Consider the following 15237-nt stretch of genomic DNA (forward strand, 5'->3'; position numbering starts at 1 on the left):
TTAGGATACGATCAAATAAGCACTAGTTTTAGATTACGTCGTATCTCCGACTATTGTGTGCGAGATTACAAGCCTTCATGGAAATGCCGAATCGTGCGAACGGCCATATTGGAACCTGCCTTCAAAGAAAGATCTTCAAATCGCTCTTAACATCGCTGAGCTTTGAGATGAGTTTCTCTCAGCCCTTAGGATATGTTCAGAAATCCGACAACTAACGAAAACTCGTGATGTAAGTTACAAAACGTTTCCCGTGTTTAGTCCGCGCGGGACTGGTAAATCTATGTCATGTGCATTGTTGATATTGTGGTATGGACCATCTACTAGCAACTCTAGAGGTCAAAGTTCGGTCCTAGATGTTTGGTTATTTTTCTCATGAATGTTTTCTTTACGTTTCCTGCGAGTCCACAAATCTTGTAAGTATGTTGTCACTGTAGTATTTTCGTTTCGCTTCGTTTTGTTTACGTTTGTTTCCTTTTGTACAGTCAAACCAGATCTTCGTGCAATTAAAACTTATTCGAGTATTCAAGTCTACACGTGACACGTGGCACAATAGAGCCATTAAAACCAACGACCGCCTATGTTGGAATGCATACAAGTTTTTTAGACAGGAAGTTAAGAGAGAAAAAAGGTTGATAGTTTCGAAAGAAACTGTTTGGCGCTGCGTCGGTGGGAGTAACGAAATAATTTGGATATATCAACAAAGTTGAAATGGTAAATTAGCCAACGTAACGATTACAAAAGCTGACGTTTCGAGCGTTAGCCCTTTGTATTACAAACCTACAGACTTGCATAATTACTTGTTATATTCGTCTTCGCATCCATCTCACGTTAAGAATTCCATTCCTTTTTCTCAGTTTCTAAGACTTCGTCGTTTATGTAGTGATGACTGATTTCCACCACAAATCAGAGTCAGTGTGCCAGTTTTTCGATAAACGTGGTTACCCTGTTTCTGTCGTTCAAGCGGGTTACCTCCGCGCCCAACTTATTGATCGACATTCAGCACTACAAACGTCGCATAAGGAAGATTCCGACCGCATTCCATTCACTCTCACGTTTCACCCTCACAACCACTAAGTTAAATCCATCATTCTTAAAAACTTTAAATTGCTTCAAAACGATCCAGAGACAAGCACTATCTTTTCGCAGCTTCCGCTCGTTTCATTCAAACGCGACAAAAACATAGGCAAATTTTTGGTCAGAAGTTCTTTTCAGACTAATGACCAACCAGGCACTTTTAAATGCGCTCGTGCACGATGCAAAACGTGTCCTTTTATTCACAACACTGATAAAATATCGGGACCTAAACGATCCATTAAGATCACCGATCACTTCACGTGCACCTCCGCCAATGTAATCTATTGCATAACTTGCACTTATTGCAAAAAGATATACATCGGCGAAACAGGCAAAAGACTAGGTGACCGATTCCGAGAACACCTTCGAGACGTGGAAAGGAATGACAAGGACACATCGAAACCAGTCGCTTGACATTTTAATTTACCTAATCATCCTAAGCAACATATGGCAATCTGCGGTCTTTCCTTACACTAAGGTTGCACGGAAAGCCGTAAATATCTTGAACAAAAGCTCATCTTTCAAACCGGCAGTCTAAATCCCACAGGCACCAACGAACGCTTTTCATTCCACTAATTTATTCTTGTTTTTCTCGTTGCTATGTCCCACCAATAACGTAGCTCCATTTTCTGCCTTTAAAAGCACACACAACCCACAATTCCTCTATTCGCTCCGACGAAGGGCTAACGCTCGAAACGTCAGCTCTTGTAGTCGTTACGGTGGCTAATTTACCATTTCAACGTATATGTGCACGATCCTTCGCAGTAAAGCACTATTAAAGCAATAGTGAAAATCAGACCTGAAAAAAATTTCAGGCCTGTACGGGATTCGAACCACTGACCTCTGCGATACTAGTGCAGCGCTCTACCAATTGAGCTAACAAGCCAACTGGGAGCAGGCCATCAAATTAATTCGATATAAACCCGTAGATGATAAATCAAACAACAACAAACATATGAAACATATGTATGAACTGCGGTTATGAAACGTATATGTGCACGATCCTTCGCAGTAAAGCACTATTAAAGCAATAGTGAAAATCAGACCTGAAAAAAATTTCAGGCCTGTACGGGATTCGAACCACTGACCTCTGCGATACTAATGCAGCGCTCTACCAATTGAGCTAACAAGCCAACTGGGAGCAGGCCATCAAATTAACTTTAAACTTGGATATATCAACTTTGATGATATATCCAAGTTAAAAGAGAATTTCGACTTGCTGAAAAAGCTCATGTTCAATCTCAAATTATTGACAGCAAAGGGAACACTAATGCGATTTGGAAAATCATCAATCGTTGTCCGTCCAGGAAAACCAAGACCTTACCAAAAATCAATGGCAATCCGATCAGTCTGGCTGATAAATTTAACGAATATTTTACCAGTGTGGGAAGCCTAACGGCGCAGAAAGCCTTCAATCTTGTTGTAGAACACGATTTTTACTCTGCCGTAACAACAACACTACCAGCAACATGGAAACATGATGAATGCCCTGATGATTTTTAGTTTCGTGCTGTCTCAGAACAAGAGGTTGGAAAGGTTATCTAGGGCTTATCTTCGAATAAAGCACCCGGCCATGATAAAATCACTGCCCTTGTCCTTAAGGACAGTTTCCTGGCCATATATATATATATATATCTTATTAACCAAGCGCGAGGGCCGTACTGGGAGAATATCGGCCCGAGGTCTTGTCAGTACGGACCGAGCGCAGCGAGGTCCGTACAAAAAAGACCGCACACATGTTCGCGAGATGTTCGCGAGATTTCTGGGACGGTCATGAGTTGGTAATTTTTTAGCTGCACTGGTATTTAACATTTTTCCAAAACAAGAGAACAATACACGTTGGTTGTTAGAGTTTTCATTAATTACGTCAGATTAAAATTTCACCTTGGACTCATGAATAAGCCGATTCACTCGTTTGCACTGTTCAGTATATAATTCCCGGTCAATCGTTAACTTTGTGCAACGCCAACGTCGTTCTAGCTTTCTCCTTTCTGCTTTCTCCTGTTTGATGTCATCTGAATACCAAGGAGCAGCAGGTCTGACCGTAATAATACGTTTCTTGACAGGCGCATATCGGTCGAGTTAGGAACGTAGAGTGTTTTCATAGCAACCAGATAGTGCCGAATTGATAATGAAGTTTCGAGCATCAGCCCTTCGTAAAAGCAAATGACGAGGGGCTAACACTCCAAACGTCAGCTTAAGGGTCCTTTAAAAACTCTTAACGGTAGCCAATTTACTTGATCAACTCAGTTGATGAAACGGAATTATCTTAAGAGAACTGTCGACTCGCCAGACGTGATAATTTATAAAAAAAAAATAAAAAAATAAAATTAATATGTTTCACTTATCGAGTTCTTTTACCTTCGTGGAAGCGGCGATAAGTCACTTTTGTGTGGATATTTGAATCTTAACTTTAAATCAGGCTTCAGACTAAACTTCACTTCTACCTCACTGCAATGTGCAATATGCACACTTCGAAGTCACGCGCCCTACGAAGTCATGCGTCAACACTCTTAGTGATATAGTGCACTTCCTGCGGGCCTTTTAAGTCTGGAAACGGACCAATCAATTCGATCAGTAGTTCTAACTTAATACCAAGCCAAGACTTGCTTCTTTATTTTTGAAAATTCACGAAAACTGAAAATAACGTCGGTAGCCATAAAATGGCGGAAATCGATGCTTCGGGTAGAGGCAAGTGAACTTTGTTCATGAAAAGCGTAAAAGAAAACAAGCTCATACCAACTTGATAAATTTGTATCGGCAGGATTGAAGTATGGTTTAAGTCGAAAAGAGGACCATTTTATTTAATTTGGAACCCACGGCATGCTTTCGTAAACCACCAATATTTCAAAATTAGAATATCGCATTTCGTAGCAAATTTTCAATTAATTGCTATATAACTCACAATCGGTTTAGGTTAAGCTCATGATAAATGGAAATAGTGCTATTTTCGAGGATGTGAAAACAGTACAGTAGACTAACCTTGAAAACCTAACAATGGTAGATTGGTTTTCATCTCTGCTTTCGTTTCAGATCCTCAATGGTTACCCCGGTGAAATTGTTAACATCGTGCATTCCATAATCGGGACGCTGAAGACGGGCAGCAATCTGACACTAGTGTAGATGTATCACACGCAAGCGATTGCCACGCAAAGTTAAACTTTTTGCTAATCAAAATAAGACATTTACTTGTTCGCCTCTTACGGTTCTTCCGACCACGAAAATCACGGACTGATACAAATCCGTATATAACACTTTTAACAAATTTGTTTATATATTATAGAATATGTTACCTTGAGAGAGCTCCTACACAGAAGTGGGGAGATACAACTGTAGTACCCACTCCCCCTACCCACAACCAGGGGGGTTGAAAACCCCTATGGTAAATAGTAATAACGGAAAAATCATTTGACTCTATCGCGAGTGACCAGTAGGTCAACAGCTCTTCGCCGATGACGTTGAAGACGGGCTCCAATCTGATGCTTGTATAGATGTAACACTCAAACGTTTACGTATGATGCACGATCCTCGCAGTAGAGAGCGCTATTTATGCAATAGCGAAAATCAGACCTGAAAAAAATCAGGCCTGTACGGGATTCGAACCACCGACCTCTGCGATACTAGTGCAGCGCTCTACCAATTGAGCTAACAAGCCAACTGGGAGCAGGCCGTTAAGTTGATTCGTAATAAACTCGTGATGATAAATCAGATCCAATGAATATACGTTTGTTACGCAAGGCTAAACGTATTGCAATCACGATATTGTGCACTTTTTTTAATTGGCCGTAATAATACAGAATAAGTGAATAAGACTGAATTCACTGAAAAACAGATACATCACAAGTACTGAAAGCTCTAAACTATGTCTGAAAATTTTTATTTTAAATATTTTTTCTTATCAGTTAGAAATTGGTGTGAGACTCGTTAACTTCGCAAAGGCGATCTCTCACAGTCGTACTGATGCCGTTGGACATACTAGTGACATTACTTGGAAGAGCCACCAAGCAGAATACGAAACAAACAAAAAAATTGGAAAGGAAAGAGAGAAAAAAATAAAAAAAAAGGAAGATTAGATTGCGGAACGTGTTATTGTGAACAATTTCCCCAGCTAGGGGATATGGATGAGAATTCGAAACGAAAGTAGGGATAAAATCAGGTTCGCACTACGTGTATCTGTCTAGTGCTAAATGTAATTAACATATCATCAGATATTGCATTGAACTTTAAGTTTATTTGGTAGGTAAGCTGATTAGATATAAATGTGTGCATAGGTGTACCGATGTGCAGTAGTTTTCAAGGACGTTGTTTGATAGTCCATTTTACAAATAGTCTAAGAGTTCCGAGTTTTCTAAGCAAATTGATCCACCGGATGGTTCCTCAACAATAAGAAGCAAAACTACACACTACTGAACATAATTTTTCATGTATTTAAAAACAGTGTCTTATTAGATTATGTCGCGAAGTAAATAACGATATTATGATTTTCACGAAGTTCAGCCTGGTTCTTTCGTGCGGAAATGAAAAGCCACAAACTGATTTTTATATCCTTGAAAAATAACTTTTCCAATTATCATGAGCTTAACCTGAACGGACTCTGAGTCATACCGCATGAGGGAAAATGTTACTTGAAAATTTGTATAGGTAATCACATGATTTCGAGTGCAATTTGGAATAAATAAGCAAGAGTAAATTTTTTCAAAGACTAACAAAATTGCATGAGCCCGTAGGGCGAGTACAATTTGTGGTCTTTGAAAAAATTTATACGTGCTTATTTATTCCAAATTGCACGAGAAAATCATGTGATTATCTATTAATAATATACATGAAAAAATACGAGGTAGCTTCTCATAACTACGCAGAAGAAAAGCGCGCGCATCACGTGCAAAAAGTTTATTCAAATCCTGCAAGTGACATTGACCTTGACCAATCATTCTGACCAATCAGAATGTCTGATTTGTTTCTTTCTTTGCACTGAATTATCTCTCTTCTGCACTGAATTAACTGAAAACTGCATTCATCTTAACCAATCAGAACTGAGAAATGTTTTCATGTATATTATTAGTTATGAAATGCGATATGGTATTCGAATTTTGAAATATAGCTGGCTTTTGAATGCGTGCTGTGAGCCTCAAATAATGAAATGAAGTGGTAACGTTTTAGATTTGAACCATATTTCAATCCTTCCGATGCAAATTTATCAAATTGCTACGAGCTTGTTTTCTTTTACGTTTTTCAGGAGCAAAGTTTATTTGCCTCAACTCAGGGCATTGATTTCCGCCACTTACGACTATCGACGTTCGTTTCGGTTTTCGCGAGTTTTCTAGGATAAAGAGGCAAGTCTGAAGAAAAAAAACTTAACCACGTTTCTAAGTTCACCGACTGAAATAGGATGATAGTCATTTATGGGTCGATGTACCACCTCTCACGCGCTTGTAAAAAAAAAAGACGTTTCAATGCTTCCCATCGGTGTATGCTAATGTTGTTCATTTTCCTTTATTAGAATAAACGTTTTTTTTTTTTTTGTTAATAACAATGGGAGAAAATAGATTACATTTGCACGAGCAGTTGTTGTTAAAAAAGTCGCAAGTATAAACAGCAGACTTACAAGCTCTTAAATGCTGATAGTTTCTAAAAAAAAAACTGTTTGGGGCTGCGTCGGTGGGGGTAACGAAATAATTTCAATATATCAACAAAGTTGAAATGGTAAATTGGCCACCGTTACGATTATAAAAGCTGACGTTTCGAGCGTTAGCCCTCCGTCGTAGCTCTTACTTGCCTTAGAGAAGAACTGCCTACAACGGCTCCTTCTTTTACAAGAGAGATTGCACCACAATCTTCACAGAACTGGGAAAGTTGGGACTTAAGATGTATACTTTACTTACTAGAACAAGATGACACTTTTTTCATAGCTAAAAAGCTAAAAGCTACAAACGCTACGCGATCGTGTGATGTGGTCTTCTACAGGATAAAGTCAATAATCGACCCATGGAGTGACATTTGATTATTTACAGTTTTCCTCAGCTAAGCTCACCCTTTCACTTGTCACGAGACTTCACTCGCACATTGACACCAGAACACGTCAAGGTAGCAGAGATGACCACGTCAGGTGGAATCTTTGTATCCGGTGCCACTTCAAAGCTGTATTTCTTCAGAATCCTCGCCATCGCCAACTTCATCTCCATTTGTGCAAACCTCATTCCAATGCAATTACGTGGTCCGTGACCAAAGGGAAGGTAAGTGTAAGGATTGCGTGAATGCTTGGCTGCGGGTAAGAAGCGATCGGGATCAAATTTGTCTGGGTCCGGATAGTAACGAGGGTCTCGGTGGATACTGTAAACAGGCACCATAACTGTTAAACCTTCAGGCATCTTGATTCCCTTGATGGTACACTCTTCTGTGCAGGCACGAGCTGTAACGAATCCTTTAAAATAGAACCAGAGTCGTATAAAGTAATTAGGTTCTTGGTGAAATTCAACAAGTGATTGAAGGGATATCTAAGTTTCCGAAGAAAGTGAGGTGCTGCGCTAGTGGGGTATTACAGAATAATTTGGTTTTATCAACTGGGGTGATAACGTAAATTAAGGGGTTTGCAAAGGTGACGTTTGGAGCATGAGCACTTCGTTAGAGCGAAGAAACGTCAGCATTAGAAACCCTTTACGGTGGCCAATTTAATTTCGAACCAAATTCATGATCAAAAAACCCCTGAGAAAAACTGTTGAAGGTTATATAATTTGACCACAACACTTTGAGAACAAATATGGGTACCAGTTATAAAATGGCAGTACTGGTAGAATAACAGTCACAATATACTGCGCCTGTGATTCAGGTGGAGAACTTATATCAATCAATCAATTAATTAATCATTAAATCCTCAATGTACCTATTTTCTGTGGTGCAAAGAAATGAAAAAGGTTTGCCAAATTAATACTAAGTGCAGATTTCTTTTACATTATTCCATCAACTGGAAAAGCTTCCCTTTGAATTACCATGCCAAGTTTCTAACTTGTCAATGCAGACATACTTGCAGTTGTCTCTTCACTCCAAAAAATAAACACTGTTATCATTATCAAAATATTGTCCCTCTCATACCTGGAGGGTACATTCTCAAAGCTTCAGCTGCCACCATGTCCAGGTATGGCATTTCATGGACTGCATCATAGGACAACATTTGGTTTTCATCTGGCCAAACACTGTCAATCTCTTGCTGCACTTTTTCCTGAATTTCAGGATCTACTGCCAGATGATGGGACATAAAACTTAAGGTGGTACTGGTGGTTTCATATCCAGCAGCAAGAAAGACAAAGCTTTGAGCAATAATTTCTGCATCTGAGAGTTTCTTGGATTCTGGCAATGATGAGTCATTTGCTGCTGAGAGCATTAAATCCAGCATGTCCTACAAAAAAATTGCGATTGAATTGAATTTAAGTGACACTCACTGCCTAAATTACTCCTTACGAATTCTGCCTTTCTAGATAAAATCATGAATGCCATATTGAGTTATTTAAAATTGAGTAAAGATACCAGCAGCAACCAGTGGCACGAGGAGAGTGATCTGAGTATTAGAAATTAGCTACCTTACAATTGATGAGAATGATGATAATGAAATAGATAGTGAAGATGATAACGATAGCAACAACCACTACCCTTGTTATCGCCATTGCTTCCATGGTGCTACTTCCACTGCTTATGGTAATGATGACTATTACTTAGTTCTTATTAACCGAGCGGGAGGTCTGTAAGGGAGAATCTTGACTGAGGTCGCCAGTACAGACTGAACGCTGTAAGATCTGTACCAGCGACTGAGGTCAAGATTCTCCCATACAGACCGACCTAGCTTGGTTAATAAGATGTTTATTATATGGCTGTGTCTTATATGCCGATTTTTTATATTCTTTGTACCTTTATTTTCTGGACCGGTCTAGATGCCAGTCTAGATGGGAAAATCTAGACTGCTTTCAATATCAATTTCAGCCAATCAAATTCGTGAATTCGGTAGTTCTCAGTCCTTGTGAGACACAGCCATATAATAAAACACGATAATAACAATGGTGAAAATTAAGTATCAACAGTACTGGTAAATATTAATTGTGATGGCAGTTCAGCAGTTGGTGATATTGATGATGATGAAGGTAGTGGCAACCAAAGTAGTATCAGTAGCACAAGCAATTATAGTGGAATCCTGATTTCTGGAACCTGCGGGGGAAACACAAATTGGTTCGAAAAATTGGGAGTTCAAGAAATCGGTAGTGAAATTACAAGTGAAGCAAATACAAGGGAAACAAGGTTTGGTTCAAGATATCAGGAGGTTCGAGAAACCGAGGGTTCAAGAAATCAGGATTCCACTGTATGACTATGACTGGAAGCAAGTGATAGTTTTGTTGATACAATTTACTTTAGGTAGTTATCAAATAATTAAAACATCACACGACTCTTTCAACATTGCTGACACTGGCAGTATGCCGTATGATATATGGACTTTATGATGACCTAGCTCACAATACAGTCTTTGTGGGTCAGCAGTAGATCATCAGAGTGTAGAACCCAAAGGTCTGAGATTTGACTCCTCCTTTTTTCTTTGTCCCACTCTTGTGGTGAAAACATAAAAAAATCTTTCCCTACTGATGAAAACTGTTTGCAAGATCTAGAACCACCATTTGAATTTTTTTTTTTCACCTTCCTAGATGATCTCTCAGTGCTTCTTCTCTTGGTTTGAACAATTTCTTCTGAAATTTTTGAAAGAGGTACAAAATTTGACAGGAACAAGGCTGGAATATTTTCCAAAAGTTTCATACCAAAAGGCAACAAGGTTACAACCCCCAAAATAATTTTTTGAAAAGTAGTTTGGGTCATGGACAGTTTAGCTGCATTCAGGACAGGATCATCAGGGTTATTTTGTGCATCCACTTGAAAACCAAAAACAGAGGAAAGAATGACTTCCATTGTCAGGCACTGGTAAATTCTAAGGAAAAAAAAAAAAACTCCTCACTAAACAATCATGAGTGCCTTCCTAACTTCTTACCAACCAAGCTTGAGGGCCATACTGGGGAATATTGGTCCAAGTTCATGGAAGTAAAGATTGAGTGTAGAAAGGTTCATATAAAACTGACTGAGGGCCAATATTTCCCAGTGCCAGGTTGGCAAATAACTTATCATATGGCTCTAGTACTTGGACATAACTTGTTGATTTTGAATTTGCCACCTTTTGCAACAAATAATACACAGCTTAAGACCATTTCTGTGAAAAAAGTCTGTATGGCAAAATATCAAATAGGAACAAACCAATCTGAATGCTCAGATTTACTTTAGGACTACCTTGCCTTATAGAGATGATTATGGTTGTCGTTTTATGAGGCAGGCAGTTTCCATAGCTTAAGTTAGCAGGAACACACACTTGACTCTTTCACTCAGGTTGTCGAAACGTCGGCTACAACTACTGGCAACAGTTCTTTTCAGAACTAAACTCACCCAGATGGTCAGACTACGCTATCCCAAGAACACACACTACTGCAACATTCTTGGTTAAGGAATTCATCAAAATTACTTACTTCTGAATATCAACACTCTTTCCTGTATCAGCGAATTCCCCAAGCTTTTTGATCAAATTATCACAGGAAGCATTCATAAATGGAACCATCTGTTTCATCTTGAGAGCACTGAAAGACGGTGTTAAAGTGTTGCGAATACGTTTCCATTGCTCCTTTTTGGCTTCTGACATCATACTACGGAGGGGTTCGGGTTGTTTGAAAAATTCCTGAAAACAGTTAAAAAGCAAATAATCTGGAAGGAGTTGTGTAGAATGTAAGGCTAACATTCCAAAGACTTGCAAGGAAGAGAAAGCAAAAAGGCGTAGTCTTTCAAGGAGATTTGTGTAAAATACTAGTAATTAGAGTAAACAGTCCCAAAATCGTGCATGGAACTTACGGGACGATCGGTGAAGGAAGCAAAGTCTTTCACGAAAAGGTCCCTCAGCAAGTCAGGATCGCTGACAACAATACTAGCCATGCTACCGAGGATATACATGGAGAAAACAGCGCCATATTTCTTGTAATACTCGTCAATCTGAAGATGCACTGAACCCTTGTGTTTTATGATATCCAGCGTATGCCCGATGAACGGTAAAGGAGTCGGTCCTTTGGGGTAGACAGCTTTTAGCTTCCGATATGGGAGAATGAAGTACAGATAAACCAACAGAATGGCCGAAGCGATTAAAATCGTCGGCCAGTGGTTAAGAAATTGCTCTGCAAAGTTTGAAACAGACATTTTCGGAGCAAAGCTTGAGAAACTACTTGTTCTCTTTCTTTATTTTAATTAAATCATTAAAGCCCCTCCTGCAAATAACCCCCCTAGTATGTACGTCGTGTAAGAGTAAACCAAAATGTCTGCATAATTTTAGGCCCTCTCAAGCCCTCTACTACCGACTGCGAAAGTAACAAAAATAATTACGTAGCCTTGTAAGTCTGTGTATTACCCTTCAGATTAATCAAAAATAAATCCACGTCAATCCTGCAAAGGTGTTCTTACGGCACACAATCTATTTGAGGCCCTATTTGGGGTTTCGAGATACAGGATATTGGGGAAAAATTATAGAAATTCATTACCTGATGAGGGAATTACGCGAAAACCTATATCGCACGAATTTTCCTTGAATCGCATCATTGAATAAAAATAGGAAAACAAGAAAGCAGCAACAACATTGTTTGTTTTCATCCAGAGCGCGCGCTCCAGAAAGCCATTTCGAACCGGCAGGCAGCCCAAGCTCGCTACTAGCATTTTTTTAATAAGTAACTGTCACGATGTGACACCTGTCGGCTAGTTTCGAATTGTTAGTGCGAGAAAATCTGGTAACTAATGAAGAGCACCAAGTCGAGGCTGAGGGGGAATAAGCGCTTATTTTGAAAGCAGATTGGAGTGACTGTAAGTGTGATATGAGGTTTTGTGCGATCGCTGTGTGCAAAAACAACTCTAAAAAACGGCCGGATCTCAACTTTTTCGGGTTTCCAGGCGAAGAGAGACTTAAAAAGAGATGGATTACCTTCTGTCGTCGGGCTGATAAGGAGTTTACGTCAATCAAGAATTTACACATATGCTCTGAACACTTTGAGACGAAACAAATCGTAATGAAACTTTCTGGGATCAAAAAATTAGTACAAGGGACGGTTCCAACAATTTTTAATCCATATTCAGACCCTAGATGTCCGAATCAACGCGAGGAAAGGTCCAGCGAGCGGAGAAAACGAAATTCAATTGAAGGCAACAAAGAAGTAGTTCCCGCCAAAATTTTCCATGTCTCCACTGATATTGCTTTAAAAGATCATGACTACGTGGTAAAGGAAGACAAAGTTCATGGAATAAAAGAATTCAAGGAAAAGGAATGTGTGTCTTTTTCTTGTCGAACGGACATTGATCACCAACAAATGGACGATTTGATGAAAAATGTGTCGATGCTAAAAGCGGAAAACAAAAGAATTCGAAACGAACTCAATGATAAGCCAGCATTAGGACGAAAACTTTCCATGGACGATATACTGAAAAATGACGAATCCGTGAAATTCTACACGGGATTTCCAACATTGGCCTGCCTTATGGCGATATTTAATCTACTGAAACCTGCAGCCGAGAAACTGAAATACTGGGACAGCAATAAGGGGAAAAAGTACATTTCCAATACAGACCTGTAAAAAAGAGTGGCAAAAGGAGAAGTCTAACCATCTTGCAAGAATTTATTTTGACCTTGTCAAGACTTCGATTGGGTTTACTTGTTCAACACCTGTCAGACACTTTTTCCATCTCTAAATCTTCTGTTTGTAAGGTGTTCACCACTTGGATCTCATTTCTTGCTATTACGTTGAGAGATGTTTTGTTGATTTGGCCTTCTAAAGAAATGGTTCGCCTAAACTTGCCCAGGTCATTTATAAATTATCCATCCACTAGGGTTATAATTGATTGTACGGAGATATTCATTCAGAAACCTACCTCTCCTGTTGCACAGCGAGCCACGGGGAGTGAATATAAGAGCCATAACACTATGAAAACGGTAGTTGGAATAACTCCATCAGGATTTTTCAGTTTTGTGTCAAAATTGTGGAGTGGAAGTACAAGTGACCGCAAACTCACCCAAAAGAGTGGAATTTTGGAATTGATTGAGGAAGGGGACCACATCATGGCTGACAGAGGATTTGCAATCAGAGACTTGCTTACAAAGCGAAAGGCCTTCCTAAACATGCCTCCCTTCTCTAAAAAGGTAACTCAATCCTTAAGTTATTGCTATTTTCAGGACATTCCCCTACTTACCCACCATGCACACAACAGTCATTAGTACTTCCTTTCCTCTCATGGATGTTTGTAACTCAAGTGAGTCACATTATAAAGACAATCTCAACTTGAAATAAAGACTTAACAAAAGACTGAAAGGTCAATATTAAACATTACTTTTTTATTTCTTGCAAAATAGGTCAGCAACTGTCCAAAAAGTCACTGAAGACAACAAGATCAATTGCCATTGCAAGAATTCATGTTGAGAGAGCCATTGAGAGACTGAAAGACTTCCATATTCTGCAAGGAAATCTGCCTATACCACTTGTCCCTCTTGCTGATAAAATATTAATAGTTTGTGCTGCTTTGTGTAACCTACTACCTCCACTTACAAAGTAGAACTCTCCAGTATGCTTCCAATTTATCATAGAAACAACTACAACTAACTTCACAAAGCAAAGAAATCTTTCAGATTTATCTTACCCTTAACAAAACAGCATGAAATGGAACTCGTTTTTGGTTATGGACGAAAGCGATCTGCGTAGGATTATAGAAGATTACTTTCATCAAGGGTATGAAAATAAAGTTATTATCGAATTTTTAAAGGAGCAGGCCATAAGTTCGCTCCAAAACATTGTTTCGGAAAGGCGAACAAGCAAAGGATGGAACGAGTGTTGGCGGGAAACTAAGAACTATTACCCAGTCTTCCTTGGCGTTGCGTTCCAATCTTTTTTGTTTGCGTTTTCTTTTTTTTGTTTGCGTTGCATATTTTATTTGCTGCAGTATTTTTTGTTTGCGTTGCATTTTTTATTTGCTGCGGTACTTTTTTTCTTTGCGTTTTGATTTTTTTATTTGCTGCAGTATATTTTTTAGTTGCTGCAGTATATTTATTTGCTGCAGTATACTTTTTGTTTGCGTTGAGCCTTCTGGGCCATCGTAGGAAACCCTTGAGAATATCAACACCAAATTGGCTCGCATAGCGAAACAGAACAGACAAGACGGGCCGTATAATAATACGGGTAGTATAATAATGGGAAGAAACGCGTGAAGTGTAATGTATTATATTACTAAGCGTTGTTGCTGTTTAATGTGTGTTTAAGTTGTAATTTCTACGGTTTTCTGTTTAGTGGGTATTCGTTTTCGTAGTACGAAAACGAAGACCGGGTCTTAGGTCTTCGTTTTCGTAACACCCCATTTGTAGATGTGAGCGTGGTTCGAACTAAAGTCAAACGATAGAAAAGAAAAAAGGGAAACGGCTTATGTAAGCTAATACTAAAACGTAACACCAGAATACTGATAAGGAACACGATCATATAAATAAAACAAAACGATTGGAACTGGAGACATTTGATTCGCTTAATATATTTGTTATAAGTTGAAAAGAAAGAGCTAAAGGAAACGTAATTAAAATCAAATCAATGCAGTTATCCTGTTTTAGTTGATGGAATATATGAATTCCATATGTTCTTCTTGACAGTTCTTATGTAATGTTATCTTTAGCTGCCACGCTTGAAGCGTCACGCAACGCATCTACTCTGTATGTGCATGTCATGTCTCTTCGATTAAATCTCGTTTTAGCTTTAAAGTAGTCCCGTTTAAGGTTCCATAAGGTTCTGCTGTTGAAATATTCCGTAATAAATTACAGATGTGCCAAATTCAGAATTCAAGATTTCCCTAAGGATCTTCGTTTTCGTAATGTGTCTCATGAACATAAGGAATTTGTTAATGGTCTTCGTTTTGGTAACTACCCCCAATTCCCTGAAATTCTGAGGTTCAGTGCTAAAAAATTTTGGAGGGGCTAAAGGAAATTATAATTGCTTTTATTTTCTCTCTCTGTCAGTATGTACACCATGATTGGTCAATTTAGTGAGCTATATTTCACTTACTTGCTATTACATATTGTTCTGGTAC

At 38.9% G+C, this 15237-nt stretch overlaps 2 protein-coding genes across 2 annotated transcripts; one reads left to right on the forward strand and one right to left on the reverse strand.

Moving 5' to 3' along the window:
• Nucleotides 1-2913: 2913 nt before the first annotated feature.
• Nucleotides 2914-11396, reverse strand: LOC111332202 (cytochrome P450 3A4). Its single transcript, XM_022937500.2, has 5 exons — nucleotides 10996-11396; nucleotides 10620-10825; nucleotides 9748-10033; nucleotides 8164-8467; nucleotides 2914-7495 (listed from the first exon to the last, which is right to left on the reverse strand). Exons 1-5 carry the CDS (start codon nucleotides 11332-11334, stop codon nucleotides 7110-7112), a joined length of 1521 nt encoding a protein of 506 aa, XP_022793235.1. The 5' UTR covers nucleotides 11335-11396; the 3' UTR covers nucleotides 2914-7109.
• Nucleotides 11397-12191: 795 nt separating this feature from the next.
• Nucleotides 12192-14668, forward strand: LOC148727435 (uncharacterized). Its single transcript, XM_088726484.1, has 3 exons — nucleotides 12192-12447; nucleotides 12720-13315; nucleotides 13531-14668. The coding sequence occupies exons 1-3, from the start codon at nucleotides 12192-12194 to the stop codon at nucleotides 13723-13725; spliced, it is 1047 nt and encodes a 348-aa protein (XP_088582610.1). The 3' UTR covers nucleotides 13726-14668.
• The last annotated feature ends 569 nt before the right edge of the window (nucleotides 14669-15237 follow it).

The sequence above is a fragment of the Stylophora pistillata genome, chromosome 7 (genome assembly GCF_964205215.1).
Source record: "Stylophora pistillata chromosome 7, jaStyPist1.2, whole genome shotgun sequence".
NCBI lineage: Eukaryota > Metazoa > Cnidaria > Anthozoa > Scleractinia > Pocilloporidae > Stylophora > Stylophora pistillata.